Genomic DNA, 24,580 nt, shown 5'->3' with positions numbered 1-24,580 from the left:
ATTTAACATGTCAGAAACTGAGCTTTTGATATCCACCCTCCAAACATACTCCTCCAGTATTCTTCCCTACCTCAGTTAATAGAAATTCCATCCTCCCAGTTTGGTCAGGATAAAAGCCTCTGCATGTCATCTTATGGTCCACATTTGGTCCTTCAGTAAATCTTATTGGCTCTCTCTTCAAAATGTATTCAGATTTGGTTACCACCCTATTTCAAGCCACAATCACCAACCATCTGGGATATAATCACAGCATCCTAACTGGTCTCCCTGCTTCAGCCTTGCCCACCATGAGTCTATCCACAACATAGCACCAAGCATGATGCTACCAAAACATAAATCAGAACATGCCACTCTTCTGCTCAAAAACCAAGCAATGGTTCTCATATCACTTAGAGTTATGACAAAGCCAACAGGACTTGCTGTATTGCATCCCCTTCCAACCCCCATCATGACTAGCTAATACCTTTCTTCAGGTCTACTTAAAAATCAATTAGTCAGTGAAGATTTCCCTGGCCACTCCACTGAAAAATTTAAACATCACTCCATGACAGTTCCTATCTCCCTCCCCTATTTTCTTAAATGTCATTAGTATTTATAACTCCCTGATACATTACATAGTCTACTTATTTATCTTATACATTATCTGACTCCCCAACTATGATGTAGGCTCCATAAGGGAAGGGAATTTTGTTTGTTGTTTTCACTGGCATCTGACCTATTACAGGTGCTCAGTATATATTTGTGAAGCCAATTAATTAATTATAGGTCACCTACCTATTATAAGGAGGAGTATTCAGCTATTTAAAAATCAAAAGGCATTAAACTAGTAATGGAATCAGTTAAAAACAAAACTTACCCTTCTAACTTCTTACTGAAGGACATCCAAGAATCTGGGGTTGAGGATAGATGTAGGTGACACTCTGGCTCAAAATCTCACAAAGGGCACCCAAATGTTATAAGATATGATAAAATAACATGGTCCTAGGAAGCAACGAGCCACCTGATAACTAGCATTCAAGTAGCTCACCTCAATCAGTATGATACAGTACTGTTGGTATTTCGTTGCTAAGTCGTGTCTGACTCTTTTGCCACCCCATGGACTGTAGCCCACCAGGCTCCTCTGTCCGTGGGACTTCCCAGTGGGTTGCCATTTCCTTCTCCAAGGGATCTTGCCCATCCAGGGACTGAACTAGTGTTTCCTGCATTGGCAGGCAGATTCTTTACCACTGAGCCACCAGGGAAGCACCAGTACAGTGCAGTACTTCTCAAATTTTAGAATTACGTAGAGGCGACGTCAGAATCACCTAGAGGACGGGCTAAAACAGATCTCCAGGTCCTACCTCCAAAGTTTCTGATTCATCAGATCTGGGGCTAAGCCCCCAAATTTGTATTTCTAACAAGTTCCCAAGTGATGCTGATCTGGGGACCACATTCTAGAAACATTGAAATAGTGGCTTACATTCTATAAAGAATTCTGAAGTGCCCACACCAGGCCTTAAGTATTCAGTTCTACCATATGAGAAACAAAAATCTCACCACTGAAAGGATGGATTCAGTCTGGAGTTTGAATATAAGAGAAGGCAGGTACATGCAAAGACTAGTTATGTCCTAGTGAGTAAGGCTATGCTTACTAAAGAGTGTCTTTATTCAACATGGCAATCAGAGGTACTGTCTTCCTGAAACATATTCCTGAAATGAAATAGCCTTCCAGTTCTTAGAGCTGCACTAGTTCCTGCATAGTCCTGATTCTATAAGGATGAATGACATTTGTATAAAAACCTGGGAAGTAGCTTACACACTGTAATTTCTCAAGAGAAAATCTGAAGGACTCACAAACAAAGGTGGCATTTTCACAGGTTCTTCCAAGTTAACGTTAGAGTTTGAGAAGGAAAGGGAGAATGTGGATTATGAATGGCTAGCTACATACTTAATAACTCAGGGTGTGAGCTGAGTTTCTGGACATGACTCGATAGTAATCCAAGAAGTCCTTGGCTACAAATGAATAGTAATTCATGAGGCCAGGGACTATATGAACTGTTACTGATTATCATCAAAACCAAGTAGAGTTAAAGTACACAATATCTGCATATTGAAAATTGTCAAAATGTAGGAATAATGTGAAGAAAAGCCCAAGAAATAATTACCACTTGAATAAATCAAATGGGAGTTACTCATTCAAAAGCTATAGAAAGAATTCAGCCACAATGAGAATGCATTACAAAGAGATGAGCAACACTTTAAGTAGGGTGTAAAAGCATACAGGATCTACAAGTATCCAGAAGAAATGCCATGTATTATTTTAGGATTTTATTTTCTAAGCATAACTTTAATAAAGTGACTTTAAAAAAATATAGTGTCTATGCTTTTAAAAAGGGGAACAAGAGATAAACAAACAACCGTTCCAGTTTGTATCTTGAGACCCACAGAGAGACAGCAGTGGTAAATTGGAATAAGTAAAACTCCTAGGGGAAGATTTTGAGAGAGCTGATTCTTAGGTAGGTCGATAAGTACAGGGCCCTCAAGGAAGGAGTCCAGGGCTCTCCAGGAGGAGAAAAGGGACAAACTCTTTTTTCCTACATTCCTTAGTCTTAGTCACTTATTTTTTTAGCCCAGAGCTAATTATAACACAACAAAACTCATCTTGCTCAAGGGTATGTTTTTCCTTAAGCTCTGTATTAATGATTATATAACAACAATGTATCCTGTTTGAGGACATATTTCTCCTTCTTAACAAGAACCTTCTGACTAATCTTGTTATATTAACATGTATGTTGTGGGAGTCAGTCTGGTAAGACCTTTCTGTTGTTAGTGCTAATCTTGTTAATTTAAGATGTATCATTATGGGAGTGGGTCTGGTAAAAGTATATAAGGCCTTCATAAGACTAGCTAGTGGGGCATTTTCTGTCCCCCTTCTAATGTTTATGTCAGAAGCTTTCTCTGTCCTTTTTTTTTACTTTAGTGAAAAAAGTGAAGTCGCTCAGTCGTGTCCGACTCTTTACGACCCCATAGACTGTAGCCTACCAGGCTCCTCTGTCCATGGGATTTTCCAGGCAATAGTACTGGAATGGATTGCCATTTCCTTCTCCAGGGGATTTTCCCAACCCAGGGCTCAAACCCAGGTCTCCTGAGCTTTACCGTCTGAGCCACCAGGAAGTCCTTTCACTTTAGTAAAACTCTGCTACACAAAAGCTCTTGGGTGATCAAGCCTGGTCCCTGGTCCCAAAGCTAAATCTTCTTTGGAGATCACGAATCTGACATCATTCACGGAAAGCTATCAATTTAAATACTATTGTATCCATACCTTATAATCAAAATTGTATCTGTCCCTAAATTAAGTATCCATGAAGGATTTTGTACTTTTTAGATTTGGGGAAATAAAATACTTACAGATTTTCAACAACCTAATTTATTATTGTTTGCAAATAAAGTATTTGCTTTCACTAAGCTTCACTTTTAATCAGACTTTAACCCAAGATAGCCTCTAAAAATACTATTAATACACAGCACTAAAATGATAGAAGAGATGGGAATAATTATTATATCTTTAAATAAAATAAACATATGGGAATATAATTTTGTTTATAAAATTCAGATAATGACCTTAAGGTTTTTGTTTTCTATTCAGAACTATAAGCATTGTTTTTCTTATGCTATTGGAAAACCAGGAGATTTAACTCAACCATATGAGATTATCAACAAGTCTAACTATAACCATTTGGTTTGGCCCTTGGACCATTCTGGAATGTATGTGTTTCGTGTGAAGATCCTGGATCCAAACTATAGGTGAATATAAATGTTGCATTATAATAGTTTTAGCATTCAGTTCAGTTCAGGTCAGTCACTCAGTCATGTCCGACTCTTTGCAACCCCATGAACCGCAGCACGCCAGGCCTCCCTGTCCATCACCAGCTCCCGGAGTCCACCCAAACCCATGTCCATTGAGTCCATGATGCCATCCAACCATCTCATCCTCTGTCGTCCCCTTCTCCTCCCTCCCTCAATCTTTCCCAGCATCGGGGTCTTTTCAAATGAGTCAGCTCTCCGCATCAGGTGGCCAAAGTAGGCCAAAGTATTAGAGTTTTGGCTTCAACATCAGTCCCTCCAATGAACACCCAGGACTGATCTCCTTCAAGGATGAACTGGTTGGATCTCCTTGCAGTCCAAGGGACTCTCAAGAGTCTTCTCCAACACCACAGTTCAAAAGCGTCAATTCTTCTGTGCTCAGCTTTCTTTTTAGTCCAACTCTCACATCTATACATGACTACTGGAAAAACCATAGCCTTGACTAGATGGACTTTTGTTGGCCAAGTAATGTCTCTGCTTTTTAATATGCTGTCTAGGTTGGTCATAACTTTCCTTCCAAGGAGCAAGCGTCCTTTAATTTCATGGCTGCAATCACCATCCACAGTGATTTTGGAGCCCAGAAAAATAGTCAGCCACTGTTTCCACTGTTAGTTTCTAAAAATTACATTTTTATTTTCTTGATTTAATTTGCTATCACCCAGCTATCCAATTACAGGCACACCTCATTTTATTATGCTTTGCTTTACTGTACTTCAAAGATACTGCATTGAAGGTTTGTAGCAACCCTTGGTCAGCGAGGTTGATCAGTGCCATTTGTCCAACAGCATTTGCTCACTTCATGTCTCTGTGTCACATTTTAGTAATTCCTGCAATATTTCAAACCCCCCACCAACAAAAAGATTATGATTTATTGAAGGCTCTGATGATGGTTAGCATTTTTGAGAAATAAAGTATTTTTTAATTAAGGTAAGTACATTCTTTTTTTAGACATAATGCTATTGCACACTTAATAGACTATGGTATAGTGTAAACATAACTTTTATATGCACTGGGAAACCAAAAACTTGGTGTGACTCGCTTTATTGAGTGTTCACTTTATTGTGGTGGTTTGAAACTGAACCCACAATATCACTGAAGTATTCGTGTCATATTTGCTTTTTCATTTTGGGGCAATCATGGTAAACATTCTGTGGCAGTAAGAGAGAGGATTTCACGTTCAACATAATCTATTCACAGTTAATATTCTGAGTTCTTTACTATGTTTCATTGCTACGATAGATGCAAAATAGAGCATAAGGATAATCTCAGCCTTCACGATGCTTGTAATTAAACTGGTTGGGGAAGGAAGAGCGGAGGGTACACATAAGACCAAAGGAGGTTAAATCAGAGCAAACACATATTTTTCAAATATAATCACTTGTATTATTGATAGGCACAAAAATAATTCAGAGATCGGAAAAATAAATATTGAGCATCAGCAGAAAATTTCCCAGAGGACAGGGAATACTAAGAATTTATATTGTCAGAGAACTAAGACAGACCCTTCAAATGAAAGAAATCACACTAATGATGGAATTGAGCTGGACATTAACATACTGTATATGGCTCGTGAAAAAAGGTGGAAAATTTAGGGTTGGCCAAAAAGTTCGTTCATTTGGCCAACCCAATACGTTGCATGGGGAAGGTAAAAAACGAAGGATGCAAATTAATCCAAGGCAATTCATAATGTTGAAGTCAATCTCAAACCATGTCCTAGAAAGCCTCTTTAGTATCTTTACTAGAGGAGCATTGTGATGAGAGAGTAGTTCTAGGAAAATTAGCCTGTGAAGAAAGAATCCTATGAACAGAAAATAAATTATAGATAAATGAGAGAAATGGAATTAACAAGACAAGGATCAAAGGAAGCTGTGTTGCCAGTAAGAATGGAAAGGAAAAAGTCTAATAAATAGTTATCAGGGAAAGAGATATTATATTGATTTAATGTGCCAAATGAAGGAAAAGAAGGAATTTATATGGTTTCAAGTTTTCTAGACTAGGTGATTAAAAATTATGGTATTTTCTTTGACCACAGTAGATAATGAGGTGGTTTTGCTTTGCGGGAAATAATGAGATAAGAGTTCTGACTTTGCATATGAGAGGACAATGAAATATCTGAGTGAAGATGTCCTGAAGTGAAGTGAATTGAAATTGCTCAGTCATGTCCGACTCTTTGCGACCCCATGGACAGTAGCCTGCACCAGGCTCCTCCGTCCATGGGATTTTCTAGGCAAGAGTACTGGAGTGGTTGCCATTTCCTTCTCCAGGGAATCTTCCCGACGCAGGGATCAAACCCAGGTCTCCCACATTGATAGACAGATGCTTTAGGACTAGAGTTGGAGAGAATAGCTGATGGTCAAGAGTTTTGAAAATATAAATGTGAGCATCTTCCACAGTGAATAAGTTAACTGACATACTAGAAGAAAAGAGCTTATAAGAGATACCCACAGAAAAGGAACTGAGGGTATGAGAAAAGGAGCTGAGTGGAAAGCTCTTCAAAAAAAAAAGAAGAGGAAGAAAAAGTTCCATATTACCCAACCAATCTACAGATTCAAAGCAACCCCTATCAAAATTCCAATGATGTTTTTCACAGAAATAGAACAAACTATCCTAAAATTTGTATGCAACTGCAAAAGATCCCTCAAAGCCAAAGCAGTCTTGAGAAAGAACAACAAAGCTGGAAGCATCTTACTCCCTGATTTCAAACTATATTGCAAAGCAATAATCAAAACAGTATGATATACATATAAAAAGACACATGGATCAATGGGATAAAACAGAAGTCTCCAGAAATAAACTCACACATATTCAGGCACTTAATTTATGACAAAGTAGCCAAGAATATACAGTGGGGGAAAGGACAATCTCTTCAAAAACAGTGTTGGGAAAATTAGACCCATGAAAGAATGATATTAGACCACTATCTAACACCATACACAAAAATTAACTGCAAATGGAATACAGACTTCAACATAAGCCCTAAAACCATAAAACTCCTAGAAATAAATATAGATGGTAAGCTCCTGTATGTGAGTCTTTGCAGTATTTTTTTATTTGACACCAACAAAATAAAAAATAAGTGAAACTACCTCAAACTAAAAAGCTTCTGCCCAGCAAAAAAATGAAAAGGCAACCTACAGTATGAGAGAAAATATTTGCAAATTATATAACTGATAAGGGGTTAATATCAAAATATATAAAGAACTCATACAACTCAATATCAAAAAGAAAAAAAAATCCAATTTTAAAATGGAACTAATTATACATTTTTGCCAAGAAGACATACAGATGGCCAACAAGTACATGAAAGGGTCTTCAATATGACTAATTATCAGAGAAATACAAATCAAAACCACAGTGAGATATCACCTCATACCTGTTGGAATGACTGTTACCAAAAAGATAAGAGGTAAATGTTGATAAGCATGTAAAGAAAAGGAAACCCTTGTGCACTGTAGGTGGGAATGTAAATTTATGTAGCCATTATGGAAAACAGTTATGGAGGTTTCTGAAAATATTAAATAGAACCTACCATATGAGTCAACTATTCCATTCCTCTATACTATCTAAAGTAAACAAAAACACCAACTTGAAAAGATATATGCACCCCCATGTTCACTGCGAACAAAGCTAGTGGAGGTGATGGAATTTCAGCTGAGCTATTTCAAATCCTAAAAACTGACGCTGTGAAAGTGCTGCGCTCAATATGCCAGCAAATTTGGAAAACTCAGCAGTGGCCACAGGACTGGAAAATGTCACTTTTCATTTCAATCCCAAAGAAGAGTAATGCCAAAGAATGTTCAAACTACCACACAATTTCACTCATTCACACACTATCAAGGTAACACTCAAAATTCTCCAAGCTAGGCTGCAACAGTACATGAACTGTGAACTTCCAGATGTTCAAGCTGGATTTAGAAAAGGCAGAGGAACCAGAGATCAAATTGTTAACATCCACTGGATCACAGAAAAAGCAAGAGAATTCCAGAAAAACATCTACTTCTGCTTCATTGACTATGCCAAAGCATTTGACTATTTAGATCACAACAAACTGGAAAATTCTGAAAGAGATGGGAATACCAGACCACCTCACCTGCCTCCTGAGAAAACTGTATGCAGGTCAAGAAGCAACAGTTAGAACTGGACATGGAACAACAGACTGGTTCCAAATAGGAAAAGGAGTACCTGAAGGCTGTACATTGTCACCCTGCTTATTTAACTGATATGCAGAGTACATCATGAGAAACACTGGGCTGGAAGAAGCACAAGCTGGAATCAAGATTGCCAGGAGAAATATCAATAACCTCAGATATGCAGATGACACCACCCTTATGGCAGAAAGTGAAGAGGAACTAAAGAGCCTCTTGATAAAAATGAAAGAAGAGAGTGAAAAATTTGGCTTAAAACTCAACATTCAGAAAACTAAGAGCATGGCATTTGGTCCCATCACTTCATGGCAAATAGATGGGGAAATAATGGAAAGAGTGAGAGACTGTTTTGGGGAGCTACAAAATCACTGCAGATGGTGACTGCAGCCATGAAATTAAAAGATGTTTGTTCCTTGGAAGAAAAGCTATGACCAACCTAGACAGCATATTAAAAAGCAGAGACATTACTTTACTGTCTAGTCAAAGCTATGGTTTTTCCAGTAGTCATGTATGGATGTGAGAGTTGGACCATAAAGAAAGCTGAGCACAGAAGAATTGATGCTTTTGAACTGTGGTGTTGGAGAAGACTCCTGAGAGTCCCTTGGACTACAAGGAGATCTAACCAGTCCATCTTAAAGGAAATCAGTCCTGAGTATTCATTGGAAGTACTGATGCTGAAGCTGAAGCTCCAATACCTTGGCCACCTGATGTGAAAAACTGACTCATTGGAAAAGACCCTAATGCTGGAAAAGGTTGAAGGCAGGAGGAGAAGGGGACAACAGAGGATGAAATCGTTGGATGGCATCACTGACTTGATGGACATGAGTTTGAGCAAGCTCCAGGAGTTGATGATGGACAGGGAAGCCTGGCGTGCTGCAGTCCATGGGGTTGCAGAGAGTTGGACATGACTGAGCAACTGAACTTAACTGAACTAAATGTTCACTGCAGCATTATTTACAATTGCCAAGATATGGAACAAATGTAAGTGCCCAAGGGTGGATGAATTGTTATAGAAAATGTGGTATATGTACAGTGGAATATTATCTGGCCATAAAAAGAAGGATATCTTGTCACTTGAAACAATATCAATGGACCTTGAGAACATTATGCTAGAGAGTCTACTTTGGTTTGAATCCAAATTTTACCACTAGTAACTATCTAGTCTTAAGCAAATAGCAGTCTTTTTAAGTTTATTTATCTGTAAAGTAAGTCAGTAAAACCTATCTTTATTCTGAGGATTAAATGATGTATCTGGGTAAAAATCTCTAATTTTGCTGGACACATAGCAAGGACTCAATAAAATTAAGTTCTTTTCCTCTCTCTTCTCCCACATGAAGATAGATGAAATCATATATTAATGTTTATTTAGTTATATACTATCTCATTCCAAGAAATATGCTAAATTATGAGATAAAATACCTAGGGATAAACCTAAGGAGACTAAAGACTTGTACTCTGAAAACTATAAGATGCTGATTAAAGAAACTATAAGAAAAGAAAACTATAATAAACTATAAGAAAACTATAGAAAACTATAAGATACTGATTAAAGAAGATGATACAAATAGAAAGATATACCATGTTCTTGGATTGGAAGGATCAATACTGCCAAAATGATTATACTACCCAAAGCAATCTACAGATTCAAAACAATCATTATCAAATTACCAATTGTATTTTTCACAGAACTAGAACCAAAAAATCTTAAAATTTCTATGAAAACACAAAAGACCTCAAGTAATCAAAGTAATCCTAAGAAAGAAAAATGGAGCTGGAGGAATCAGGATCCTTGACTTCATACCTACAGTATGAGAGAAAATATTTGCAAATTATATATCTGATAAGGGGTTAATATCAACATCCATCAGACTGGCCATTACCAAAAAGTCTACAGATAATAAATGCTAGGGCTTCTCTGGTGGCTCAGCTGGTCAAGAATCCGTCTGCAATGTGGGAGACCTGGATTTGATTCCTGGGTTGGGAAGATCCCTTGGAGAAGGGAATGGCTACCCACTCCAGTATTCTGGCCTGGAGAATTCCATGGACTATATATAGTCCATGGGCTCGCAGAGAGTCGGACACAACTGAGCAACTTTCACTTTCACAGAAAGGATGTGGAGAAAAGGGAACCCTCCTACACTGTTGTAGATATGTAAATTGGTACAGCCACTATGGAGAACAGTATGGAGGTTTCTTAAAAAACTAAATATAGCGCAGAGAGTCGGACACAACTGAGCAGCTTCCACTTTCACAGAAAGGATGTGGAGAAAAGGGAACCCTCCTACACTGTTGTAGATATGTAAATTGGTACAGCCACTATGGAGAACAGTATGGAGGTTTCTTAAAAAACTAAATATAGAGCTACCATATGATCAAGGGATCCCACTCCTGGGCATATATCTGGAGGAAACTATAATCTGAAAAGATACATGCACTTCAATGTTCACTGCATCACTATTTACAATAGCCAGGACATAGAAGCAACCGAAATGTCTATCAGCAGATGAATGGATAAAGAAGATGTTTTATACACACACACAAACACACAGTGGAATATTACTCAGACACAAAAATGAAGGAAATAATGCCATTTGCAGCAACATGGATGGACCTAGAGATTACCATACTAACTGAAATAAGCAAGACAGAGACAAATATCATATAATATCACTTATATGTGGAATCTAAAAAAAGACAAAAATGAATTTATTCACAAAACAGAAATAGACTCACAGACATAGAAAGCAAATTTATGGTTACCAAAGGGAAAAAAGATGGGAGAGATAAATTAGAAGGTTGGGTTAGCATATAAAGACTACTGTATATAATATAGATAAACAACAAGGATCTATTGTTTAGCAGAGGGAACTATACTCAATATTTTATAATAACCTATAAGGGAAAATAATCTGAAAAAGAATAGATAAATGTATAATGGAATCACTTTGCTTTACACTTGAAATTAACACAACCTTGTAAATCAACTATACTGTACTTCGATTTTAAAAAAACGCAAAAAAATAAAATAAAGCTAATGAGATTAGTGAAGTTGTCCACTGAAGGAAACAAAATGCTTAGCAATTCTTCCACATCAGTTTACCCACTGTGAATTTGCAGTAAAATTATCAAGAGAACAAAGAAAGGAGTATACATTAAAATATATTTCATTCATAATTCCCATTCATTACAGTGGAGCTTTTTCTCTGTAAAATGGAAGGCAATACTCAGTTTGATTAAAATTTCTTTTGGTAGTAATAAAATTACTATCTTGAAACAAAAAATAAAAAAGAAAATGACACCTTAACTAAGATTATACATGATTTGGTTACCATAGAGATGGGCCAGAGTCTTTTATATATTGTATTTAATCTAATCTTTAATATTTTTCTATATTGCAGTTTCTGTAACCTAACCACTATATTTGCAATAGAGACCTTTGGAGTGATTCCCAGGTAATGACTGGTGCCTAATTAGGCTTTAATTCGGGAAAGATACAGAAAAGGAAACACAGCTCTCCCCTCTTTTCCTGGGACCTTTATACTCTGTCCTATATGTGACATCCTAAAGGTTGTATGTATCTATTATACCAAGGATACAGCAGGAAGGAATTCCTGAGAATTGTTACTGCACCTCAGGTCCCCTTATGCTCATCCTCCTCAACGGCCATTGTCTTCCCAATCAAAAGTGACTTTCAACTCCACCTAAGGGCACATGGTAGACTGCAGCAGTGGGGACGGAAAGGAGGCAGTGGCTGTGCCCCTGCTGACTCTGGGTCAGCCTTGACCACCAGTCATCATTCCCATGCACACAGGAAACAGGTAGGAAAAGCATTTCCCTGGACTCAGCTTTAGTTTCCTTCGAGAGCAGAGGAAAAAGTCTTAACACAAAAGTTGGGACTGCAGATGATTCTGTTTCTCTGTCTTATGTTATTGTTTTTTTGTTTTGGAAAACATTAAACAAGAGTGGACCATGAACAATTAAACTACTTATGGCCCTATTTTAAATATTACTGACTCCTTAACCTCCTTAATGGGAGGTTAATGGTATGAATAATCTGCAAATGAGATAAGTCATGCCTGTTTCTAATAATAAGTAACTTTGGGAAACATGCATAGCCTTTTTGCAGCAACTTCTCTCTCATTAGGTCTATACGTTTGATTTAGATGAATATTAAGAACATTTGTCCATGCAAGTATCCACCAACAGAGGGGGGAGGGAGTTGATGAGTTAGGGAGGAGAGGAAAGAGTAAAAGGAGATCTCACTACTAAGGGATCTCACGTATTTGCCCAGCTCACCTCCCAGGAGCTGGATTTCAGCAACCAGAGAATATGGTGCAACACAGGGATAGTCCTTTAGTTTAGTGACTGCAGTTCAGTCTCTGTCATGCCTGAGCCCTGAAAGGTCCAGAGGCAGAGCAGAGGTTAGCTGGTGGTAAGAGAGCCCTTTTCATGAGCAAACCAGTGACTGGAAATCAGTTTTTAGGAGGCAAAGATCTTACTGTTTCTTTGCTTTCTGGCCCAATTCTCAACCACCTCAAGTTTTGCACTGTGTCCTTTGGAGTTGTCACTGTTTAACCAGCAAGTTCACCTAAGTCCTGTCCTCTGCGCTCTGTCTGTGCCACAGAGCACCATCACTACTTGCAGATCAGGGTTCTTCTGAAAAACAGAAAACAAAATTTTAAAACACTTATTCTTTGAGGTTCCTGGCATCTGCTGTACCCCTGTCCTTTCTCTGTCCTCACTTCTGCACCCTCTCCAAACTCCCCTTCATTCAATGCCATCCTGTTTTCACCTCTATGGCAAGCACCCCCCATCATGGCCTTTCCTAATCCTTGATGTCCCCCTCCTGCACCGTACTTTGGCCATCCTCTCCCAATGTTATGTCTGAGGCATGATCAATACTAACATAACTTCTCTGCTTACTAAAGCATCAATTCAGACATCTTATTCTCAGACATTCCCAGTTGGCTAATTCAGCTACACCCACTACAACTCTTCTTCACCTTCATTGGGACCTTAACCTCTACATTTTTTTTTCTTTTAATGAAGGCATGTAGTATCTTTTTTTTTTTTTTTTGGTTGCAGGATGCAAAATCTTTAGTTGCAGCCTGCAAACTCTTAGTTGTGGCACATGGGATCTAGTTCCCTAACCAGAGATAGAACCCAGACCCCCTGCATTGGGAGCATGGAGTCTTAGCTACTGGACCACCAGGGAAGTCCCTTCACCTCTAACTTCTAACCTCTTCCTTTTTATTTCCTATTTTCTTACATTTCAGACAAGGCCTACTGTTTTAATAACTACTTTCTAGTACTCTCTTAGGAGAGGGCAATGGCACCCCACTCCAGTACTCTTGCCTGGAAAATCCCATGGACGGAGGAGCCTGGTGGGCTGCAGTCCATGGGGTCTCTAAGAGTCGGACACGACTGAGCGACTTCACTTTCACTTTTCACTTTCATGCGTTGGAGAAGGAAATGGCAACCCACTCCAGTGTTCTTGCCTGGAGAATCCCAGAGACAGGGGAGCCTGGTGGGCTGCCGTCTATGGGGTCATGCAGAGTCGGTCACGACTGAAGCGACTTAGCAGCAGCAGTACTCTCTTACATTTCTAGAATGTGGCGCCCCCTCTTGACAAGCCCCAAACTACCTACTTTCTTTGCAGTGACATCTGATAAGCCAAGTAAAGAAAGTTACACAACAGGGCAAATTGATCACCAACTTTATATAAGTCACCAACACTACCTGGAAATCTTTCTTTCTCTGGTCAACCAAAGTTTCCACCCTCTGTAACAACTACTTCGACACTGAAGTAACACTGATGTGCTCAGTCTTGTCAAACTTGTAGCCCTCCGGGTTCCTCTGTCCATGGGATTCTCCAGGCAAGAATACTGGGTTTCCATTTCCTACTCCAGGTGATCTTCCAGGCTCAGGGATTGAACCCGAAGTCCCTTATGTCTCCTGCACTGGCGTGTGTGTTCTTTACCTCTAGCACCACCTGGGAGAAGGCAATGGCACCCCACTCCAGTACTCTTGCCTGGAGAATCCCAGGGACGGGGGAGCCTGGTGGTCTGCCGTCTATGGGGTCGCACAGAGCTGGACACGACTGAAGCAACTTAGCAGCAGCAGCACCACCTGGGAAGCCCCAATTCCCTATATTTCATCCCTATTTTGCTAACCCATCCAGCCTGCTTTCTATCTTATCACTCCACCCATTACTTCTCATTAGAATCGCTTTGACCTGCACTAAATCTGTTGGGCACTTTCTTACATATTCTATCTCTGTTGAAATTCTCACTTGCTTGTGCATTGTTCTCCTGACCTCAGTGAGCACCTTCGTGACCATTATTTTGAACTCTTTATCAGGTAAATTACCTATATCCATTTCATGAAGGTCTGCTTCTGAAGTTTTTATCTTGTACTTTTGTTTGGAAATTATTTTTCTGTTTCTTCATTTTCCTTGATTTTTCTGTGTTAGTTTCTGCGCAATAGATAAAACAGCCACTTCTCCCAGCAAGAAGGAGTGGTATTATGTAGGAGATGGAACTTACTGTTTGGCCCAGCCCTAGTTGCTGTCCTTTAAACCCTTGTGATTGCCCAAGCTGCCTTCTTAGTTCTTAGCATTCCCCAGTAGTTGAGGGTGTACCAAGACCTATCAGTATCCCAGAGAGAGGATCTCAGTCAGAACCTAGATGCAGATTGGCTGGAAGCTGGACCCGCAAGCAGCAGCTTTCACAGTTTACAAGTGGACTACTTTTAGAAAAAGACTGGAAGATGGGCCTTGCTTTCTCTTCCCTCTGTGCTGAGCCCTGAGAGAATAACCAATTAAGAATAGTTTCTCTGACACAGTCCTGTGGGACTAGTGAACTTAAGCTCTGCTGCCTACCAGAGCCAGGTGATCAAGTGGTGTGTCCCCCTGAGGAACAGCCGTGGAAGCTGGGGCATCAGAAGAATGCACAGCATCATTGCAGAGATATCATCATTTCAGGTGACCTGGGGAGAGGCAGCAGGAGGGCACCTGCTAGCTTCCCCAGTCTCTGGGGAGGCCCCTAGATTAATGTTATGTTAGGAGCCTAGCCCTCAGATGGCAGCTTCTAGGATAAGCAACTAGCTCATTGGAAAAGATCCTGATGCTGGGAAGGATTGAAGGCAAAAGGAGAAGAGGGCAGCAGAGGATGAGATGATTGGATACCGTCACCAATTCAACGGACATGAACTTGGGTAAACTCCGGGAGATGGTGAGGGACAGGGACCCCTGGCCTGCTGCAGTCCATGGAGTCTCAAAGAGTTGGACACAACTTAGCAACTGAACAACAACAACTCTTTTGTGGAAAGATTGGGAAATGAGCATTTCAGTCTGCTGGTTCTGTGCTGGGGTGGAGAGGGAGGGATGGATAATGAGAGAGGGGGTTAGCTACCAAGAGTTCTCAGGAGCCCATTTGTTTGCTCTACCCTTCTGGGTTTCATGGATGAAGCCCAGTTGGCTTTCAAAGCTAGGTGTTTAGGGGTCCCATCCCTCAGGTGGAAGTTTCAAAAGTTGAGGTACTGGATATTAGATCCAAACCTCTTAGGGAGAAGTTAAGAGTTGTGAGCTCCCTCTCCATTGTATATTGCTTTGGTAGGATGGGGTTTTGGGTGAGATGGTGCCTCAGTCTCTCCCTACCCATTTTTATGTGGGTGGGTTTTTCTTATTCACCCAACGTGTAGGTGTTGCTCAGTGAATTTCTGGTTTTCTTTTGGAGGGAATTGTTCTACACATAGCTGTAGGACAGGTATGTCTGTGGGAGGATGTAAGTTCAGGAGGTTCCTTAGTCACCGTCTTGAACTGGAACTGGCCTACACTAAATCTGACAGACACTGCTCAGTCCACATTATATTTGAGCATTCATTAGAGTTGACTTTGCCTTTGGCTGCCATATAGCTCTATAGGTTTTCCTAGCCTTCTGTAGCCATTCTCTTTCTTTCTAGTAAAGAGCCTTAACCTACAACCTATATCACCAGCCATTAAATGCTGACCTTCTTTAGGGAGGGCTCAGTCCTGGTTTTCTGAGCTGCTCACTCTGGCAAGCTCATCCATACCCATGATTTCAATTAGCATCTATAAATACACAACTCCCAAACCATATCTCTAACCCCACCCAGGGCCATATATCCCACTGTCTATTTAACCTCTTCTCTTGGATATCTCAAAGACTTGTCAGACTGCACATGTCCAAAAATGAACTCATAATCTTATCACCCATTCCCTTACCCCATTATTTGTCTTACTCTAAAACTAACTCATCAATGTAATTGCATTCAGCTCTATGGATCGTCATTGCAGTTCCCAGAGAATTCATTCACATAGGCTATAATGTGAATGCTGCCCTCTGGAATTGAACAATATGGCAACCCTATTTTTCCAGTGTCCCCTCTCTCAGGAAATAGCAGAACCAACTGCACAAGCCAGACACCTGTCAAAACTGAAAAACACGAAACCTAGGTTCACACTCATATCTCTCTTTCTCTCTCCTCCAGCTCATCTAGTCACTGACTCTCATTCATTTAGCCTCTTAAATTGCCCTTAAATGAATCCACTTCTTACCAAACCCATCACCACTACTCCTCTCTAATTCAATTTACTATTATCTCTGATCTGAATTATTGCAGTAGATTCCTAATGCTAATTTTAGTATCTTAAAACTTTTTAAATATAAATTTATTTATTTTAATTGGAGGCTAATTACTTTACAGTATTGTAGTGGTTTTGCCATACATTGACATGAATCCACCGCAGGTGTATATGTGTTCCCCATCCTGAACTCCCCACCCACCTCCCTCCCCATCCTATCCCTCTGGGTCATCCCAGTGCACCAGCCCCAAGCACCCTGTCTCATGCATTGAACTTGGACTGGCAATTCGTTTCGCATATGATAATATACATGTTTCAATGCCATTCTCCCAAATCATCCCACCCTTGCCCTCTCCCACAGAGTCCAAAAGACTGTTCTATACATCTGTGTCTCTTCTGCTGTCTCGCATATAGGGTTATTGTTACCATCTTTCTAAATTCCATATATATGCATTAGTATACTATATTGGTGTTTTTCTTTCCGGCTTACTTCACTCTGTATAATCGACTCCAGTTTCATCCACCTCATTAGAACTGATTCAAATGTATTCTTTTTAATGGCTAAGTAATATTCCATTGTGTATATGTACCACACCTCTCTTATCCATTTGTCTGCTGATGGACATCTAGGTTGCTTCCATGTCCTGGCTATTATAAACAGTGCTGTGATGAACATTGGGGTACACATGTCTCTTTCAATTCTGGTTTCCTCAGTGTGTATTCCCAGTAGTGGGATTGCTGGATCATACGGCAGTTCTATTTCCAGTTTTTTAAGGAATCTCCACACTGTTCTCCGTAGTGGCTGTACTAGTTTGCATTCCCACCAACAGTGTAAGAGGGTTCCCTTTTCTCCACACCCTCTCCAGCATTTATTGCTTGTAGACTTTTGGATAGCAGCCATTCTGACTGGCGTGAAATGGTACCTCATTGTGGATTTGATTTGCATTTCTCTGATAATGAGTCATGTTGAGCATCTTTTCATGTGTTTGTTAGCCATCTGTATGTCTTCTTTGGAGAAATGTCTATTTAGTTCTTTGGCCTATTTTTTGATTGGGTCGTTTATTTTTCTGGAATTGAGCTGCAGGAGTTGCTTGTATATTTTTAAGATTAATTCTTTGTCAGTTGCTTCGTTTGCTATTATTTTCTCCCATTCTGAAGGCTGTCTTTTCACCTTGCTAATAGTTTCCTTTGTTGTGCAGAAGCTTTTAAGTTTAATTACATCCCATTTGTTTATTTTTGCTTTTATTTCCAATATTCTGGGAGGTGGGTCATAGAGAATCCTGCTGTGATTTATGTCGGAGAGTGTTTTGCCTATGTTTTCCTCTAGGAGTTTTATAGTTTCTGGTCGTACGTTTAGATCTTTAATCCATTTTGAGTTTATTTTTGTGTATGGTGTTAGAAAGTGTTCTAGTTTCATTCTTTTACAAGTGGTTGACCAGTTTTCCCAGCACCACTTGTTAAAGAGATTGTCTTTTCTCCACTGTATATTCTTGCCTCCTTTGTCGAAGATAAGGTGTCCGTAGGTGCATGGATTTATCTCTGGGCTTTCTATTTTGTTCCATTGATCTATATTTCTGTCTTTTTGCCAGTACCATACTGTCTTAATGACTGTGGCTTTGTAGTAGAGCCTGAAGTCAGGCAGGTTGATTCCTCCAGTTCCATTCTTCTTTCTCAAGATGGCTTTGGCTATTCGAGGTTTTTTTGTATTTCCACACAAATTGTGAAATTATTTGTTCTAGCTCTGTGAAAAACACTGTTGGTAGCTTGATAGGGATTGCATTGAATCTATAGATTGCTTTGGGCAGTATACTCATGTTCACTATATTGATTCTTCCAACCCATGAACATGGTATATTTCTCCATCTATTTGTGTCCTCCTTGATTTCTTTCACCAGTGTTTTATAGTTTTATATATATAGGTCTTTTGTTTCTTTAGGTAGATATATGCCTAAGTATTTTATTCTTTTCATTGTAATGGTTATAGCTTAAAACTTTCAAGTTTCTTTCCTTAAAATGGGGACTTCTTAACATGACCTACAAAACCTTTTCTGACCTAGCTGCTACCTACTGCTCCAATCTCATCTTGCATCATATTCCCTTCATTTTCTCAGCTCCAGACTTACCAACTTTCTTTCAATCCCTGGCCTTCTCCATACTCTGTTCTACAGCAGGAGCTCTGCATACGCTATTTTCTCTATCTGGGATCTCTTCCTTCCCCTCCTTACCTACTTAACTTTACCAAATCCACTTCCATTTAATTCTTCAAAGTTTAGAATAATTATCTTTTCCTCGTGGGGGCATTTCTTGACCAATTCACCAGGTTTAAATCCTACTATAGTAAGCTTTCATTGCATTACCTCTCCTACTTTGTTTTTATTAGAAATTCAATTTTATATTTATTTTCTCATCTGATTAATGGTTATGTCCCCACTAAAATGTAAGCTCTCTAAGGGTGAAGACTATGTCTGTTTTTACCCATTATTGTTTTACCAGAACCCAGCACAGTACATGGCATATATCAGATCATTTATTAAATTAGTTAATTAATTTCTAAGAAGGAAATGATTCACTGGAGCTAGATTAAGCTTGTATCCACAGAGGAGGAAGGTCAGACTAACAAGGCTGGGGACCTGGTAAAAGTGTAAAATGACAAACAAATAATTATGATTTAAAAGGGAACTAAAAACTAGTCAGGTACCAGGACACAAAGTAGAAAACAGCAGTGTTTGGCTTAAGAAATAAGTCTACTCTGATGGGAGACACATGAGGTGAAAAGGCAAGAGGTCTGGATCCCAGCTGAAAGTAGCATCTATTAAGTGTACAACACACACACACACACACACACACACACACACACACCTGGCTGACCCTCTTGTACTTCAAATTCAATATGCCCAAAAGTAAGCCAATCATATTCACAAATACCCTCTAAAGTGTTCTTACCTGTGCATTTCCTATGTCAGTGAATGGTGCTACCATCCTCAGAGTTACCTCATCCCCAAATTTAGGAGATATCCTTTATTCTAACACATTTCTCAAACCTCACATCTTAATCACCAAGATCACCCGATCTAACTTCTAAATATACCTTAAATATATCCATTTCTCCCCATTTTTACAGCCACTAATCAATTAAAACTCTCACCATATTTGGTTATTATAAAAACCTCATAAATGGTTGTCTCCCTGCATATTCATGCATCCCACTCATCTATTCTTCACACTACAATCAGAATCATCCTTCGAAAATGAGAATGCTGTATCACATGTCTGAAACTCCCTCTTGCCTTTATACTAAAATTCACCCTCTGAAGCTTGATAAAAGCTGTCTTTTGCACCTTGAACAACCTATGATTCCTCATCCCTAATCACTGAGCATTAGCACCTAAATTCCAGTCACACTTAACTAGTTTTAGTTGCAGAATGTCTGGGGCTGATTTTAAGGTTTTCTTATGCTTCCATGCCCTTGTAATGCATCTCCCTTAGCCTAAAATATTAAGTCCACCCTTAGTCTCCTTCTCCACTCTCTAACATTTTTATCTAACTCATACTAATACTCCTAATCCTTGTCATATCTAGTTAATTCTCACCTATCTCAGTTCAAAAGTCACCTCCATTGGAAGGCCTTCCTAACACCTGGTTCCCATAGCCTCTTTTTCTCATGTTCATCAGTCACACGATCTATCTTCCTCTCTGGTCAGCCTCAAACACTAAGAGGTAAACACCGTGAGGGGAGACAAGATGTCTTATAAATCTTATTCATCACTGACAGAGAACAATGGCATAGCAGCTAGCCATTCAAAAAATATTTGACTAAATTAACAACCAAAATGAGCAACAACTTCTAATGACTTTTCTTTTCTTATTTCAGTCCAAATGCTTACACGGTTGCAGCTTTCCTCTTTCTCCTGATGCTACTGTTCTTCAGTATTCTCATTCTGAGCTACTTCCATTATATGAGGATTTATAAAAAACATATTTATGAACCACTGCACAAATCTAAAAGAAAAAAGAAGAAAAATTGAGAGAAATGAAAGTCTATTTACTATGAATGTAGAAAATGTATATATACTTACATGGAGAGTGTATTTTGACCAAGAAATATTAAGTATAAGCTCATAGTATTATCAAATTCAAAATCTGAAAATTGTTCTCAAATTATCCTAAACAGGAATATTTTCATATATAATATATGTTATTAAATTAACCCTTAGTGTGTTCACTTTTATCTTAAGATAGTCTATATAGTTTTAAATAGCTTTAAAAAATTTTTTTTGTATAGCTGTGTTCTCTTGCTCTTTCTCACCTAGCTTCCTTGATTCAGCATTGTGATTTTGAAATTAATCCATGTTTTTGCATGAATCTATAATTCTTTTTATTGCTAAGTGTTCTGTTGTACTGTTGGTTAACTTATCGGTTAACATTTGAGATTTTTTTCTAGGTTTAGACTCTTAGAAATAAAACTGCTATGAATAGTTTTTTATAGGTCGTTGTGTGAACATAGATTTTAATTTTTCTTGGGGAAACACTTAGGAAATGGTTCATTCATATGGTAGATATGTCTTTTTTGGAAACTGACAAACTGTATTCTAAATTTTGTTTTTTCTCAGAATAAATGAGAGTTTTAGTTTTTAAAAATTTTTAAACTTTAAAAACTACCTAAATTTGGCTATTACACTCCTTCCTAAGAATGAAAGTAAATTTTTGAAAGTATATAAATGTGTCAAATATTATTTTGCATAAAACTTTTCATATGAACCTTATAAAGCTGTAGTTAATTTATGTATAAAAGACTTAATAAATATGTGAATTTAAATAGTCTGTCAAAGATATATATGAAATATAACTTATAATATTGAAAATAGGAAGCTAATGCTCTAAGTCTTAATTTTAAGTTTTCAAATTTTATTCTGATGCTCAAAATAAGCTTCTTAAGTTGTCCAAACATGACCACAGCTTTCTAAACAATTAATATTCGAAGAATGAAGATCCAACTAGAGGAGAATGATCAAGAGCTTGTGTGTGTGTGTGTGTATGTGTGTGTGTGCTTAAAAGAACTGACTTATGGAGGAAAAGCAGAAGATACATGGTGTGCTGAGCTTTAGCTGTGCAGGGCCCACCCGGGGGGAGGTACCATAGTCCATGTTCTTCATTCCCTCCTTGGACTTTAATTTCATAAACTTATTTCTTTCCCCTCACCAAATAGTGGGGGAAAGTATTGCTTCATGTGATTGTGGAGGCTAGCTAGACAAGTCTGAAAGCCATAGCACAGACATCGGGAATGGAAGATGAGGAGCAAGATGGGACTTGCTATTTGATTTGATGGGACAAATCAAAGCTATTTCCATATATAGAATTTCTCCTTTTACTAAGATCAGGAAAGACAGGGATACCTCCTGTTCATCACTGTTTTGAAGGTTCTTATATTACAAGAGGAAAATAATCATTACAAATATGAGGAGAAAGGAGATAATTAATTTCAATAATTAATTATATGCCTGCTGCTGCTGCTGCTAAGTCGCTTCGGTTGTGTCTGACTCTGTGCGACCCCATAGATGGCAGTCCACCAGGCTCCGCCATCCCTGGGATTCTCCAGGCGAGAACGCTGGAGTGGGTTGCCCTTTCCTTCTCCAATGCATGAAAGTGAAAAGTGAAAGTGAAGTCGCTCAGTCGTGCCCGACCCTCAGCGACCCCATGGACTGCAGCCTTCCAGGCTCCTCCGTCCATGGGATTTTCCAGGCAAGAGTACTGGAGTGGGGTGCCATTGCCTTCTCCGAATTATATGCCTAGGAAACCCAAAATTAGGAACAAGAATTCCTAGAATAAGACCATTGGATGGCTCGATATGAGATAAATATTTAAAATTCAATACCTTTTCTCTATAATATTTATATAACAGTTTGTTAGCAATAGAAATGATAAAAATTATTCATTATAGTGACAAGTTACACAGAATTAAATTTAACATGAAAGGTATATGCCATATATGAAAAACATCTTTAAAAGGTTTATTGAAAGGGGTTTTGAAACGAGATCTGATAGAAATGTTTGATGGAAAAAAGAAAGAAAATGATCCAATTTAAAATGAGCAAAAGATATCATCATTTCACAGAAGAGCATATTCAAATAGCCAATAAACATCTTAAAAACTTTTTTTTACTGTGTACTATGTGCCAGAAACTGTCCCAATGATTTATCTAATACTCTTCAACCATACTATGCAATGGGAACTATTATTATCCCATTATAGAGACAAGGAAACTGCCACAGAGAGGGTAAATAATTTTTCTAAGGTCACACAGCTGGTAAGTGAAGTCTCAGGCAGACTGGCTCCAAATCAGGTGCTTATCCACCAAGGATGTTCAATCACACCAGCAGTCAGAAAGATATAAACCAAAGTTACAGTGAGGTTACTTTTCTTGCCTGACGGCAAAAACTCAGAAGGATAACACTTTTGGGAAGGAATGAGAATCAGGGATGAGAAAAAATAAAATTCAGCATTTCTGAAGGAAAAGTGAATTTTTAAAGCTTTTTTGGAAAACAATCTAGCAAGATCAATTAAAAATATTAATCCTCTTGGGCCCACTCTTAGAAATTGGAAGTTTATCCATGAGTTAGGAAGACCAACATATACATACAATCAAATAGTTTTATAAACGTGCTGTACTAGTTGCTTAGTCATGTCTGAGTCTTTGCGACCCTGTGGACTGTAGCCTGCCAGGTTCCTCTGTCCACGGGGATTCTCCAGGCAAGAATACTGGAGTAGGTAGCCATGCCCTCCTTAGTTTCATATACATCAATGTGTGTATACACACACACACACACACATATACACAGAATTATATATATATACACACACATATATATATACACACACACATATATATACTCAGAATTATATATATATATATACACACACACACACACACACACATACATACACATACATATACAGAACGCTAGAGGGAGAATTAATGTCTATCAGCAGGTGAACGGTTGAGTAAATGATTGTTCATTGACCATATTGATCAGTGTGTTGATTTAGAAGATTTTCTGCAAGATTTCGTTAAATGAGAAAAGCAAGCAGCAGGGAAGTCTTTATAGTATGATCCCATTATATAAATGAAACAAAAGTTCTGATATGAGAACACAGGAAAAGGTATGGAAAGGTACACAGCATTTTGTGTACATCGTGTGCATAGTATGTCTGTACACTGTGGGAGGGGGAGAAGGGATGAATCAAGAGATGTAGAGAGGGAAGATGTAAAAACTCTCAAAACTGGAGAAGAAGGAAAACAATAGAAAAATAGCATGGAGATTTTTCTCTCTATGTAAAATGATGTGTCTGCATAAAGACAAATGAAAGGGTGACTGTCAACAAACTAAGACCCGGTGCAGCCAATAAATAAAAATAAATATTAAAAAAAGAAACGGAGATTGGAGATGGGGGCATGCTGAGAGAGTAGCTCAGCTCACAAAGGGCAAAGGGAGTGTTTCGAGTAAGAGGTGAAATGAACCAGTAGTTTGAGCCCTCAGTAGGAGGTGTTGCTGCTGCTGCTAAGTTGCTTCAGTCATGTCTGACCCTGTGCAACCCCAGAGACGGCAGTCCACCAGGCTCCCCCGTCCCTGGGATTCTTCAGGCAAGAACACTGGAGTGAGTTGCCATTTCCTTCTCCAATGCATGAAAGTGAAGTCTCTCAGTCATGTCTGACTCTTAGAGACCCCATGGACTGCAGCCTACCAGGCTCCATGGGATTTTCCAGGCAAGTACTGGAGTGGGGTGCCATTGCCTTCTCCGAGGAGGTGTTATGATGTGTTTAATGAAGAGTGCCTGCCTCTCCCCACACCTGTAGTTTGTTCAGCTGGGTTAGAAGAGAGGAAGGCCACAGTGAGGAAGAGAAACAAAGCAGCTGGGTACACCAAAAAAGAATTTTGGAACTTTGTCCACAACCTAAGGACAGTCATGCACACAGCATTTACTGTCACT

The 24,580-nt window shown here is 38.9% G+C and overlaps 1 protein-coding gene across 1 annotated transcript in view; it reads left to right on the top strand.

Annotated features, from left to right (window-relative positions):
* Window positions 1-20,618, top strand: part of CATSPERE (catsper channel auxiliary subunit epsilon) — a 156,346-nt gene extending 135,728 nt beyond the window's left edge. The window contains exons 20-22 of the mRNA XM_055582101.1: window positions 3,626-3,783; window positions 11,387-11,440; window positions 20,465-20,618. Of these exons, the coding sequence (XP_055438076.1) occupies window positions 3,626-3,783; window positions 11,387-11,440; window positions 20,465-20,618 (366 nt within the window). The remainder of the gene's footprint in view (window positions 1-3,625; window positions 3,784-11,386; window positions 11,441-20,464) is intronic.
* Window positions 20,619-24,580: the final 3,962 nt, after the last annotated feature.

Source organism: Bubalus kerabau, chromosome 5 (assembly GCF_029407905.1).
Source record: "Bubalus kerabau isolate K-KA32 ecotype Philippines breed swamp buffalo chromosome 5, PCC_UOA_SB_1v2, whole genome shotgun sequence".
Lineage (NCBI taxonomy): Eukaryota > Metazoa > Chordata > Mammalia > Artiodactyla > Bovidae > Bubalus > Bubalus kerabau.
This window is presented reverse-complemented; position numbering and strand designations above follow the sequence as displayed.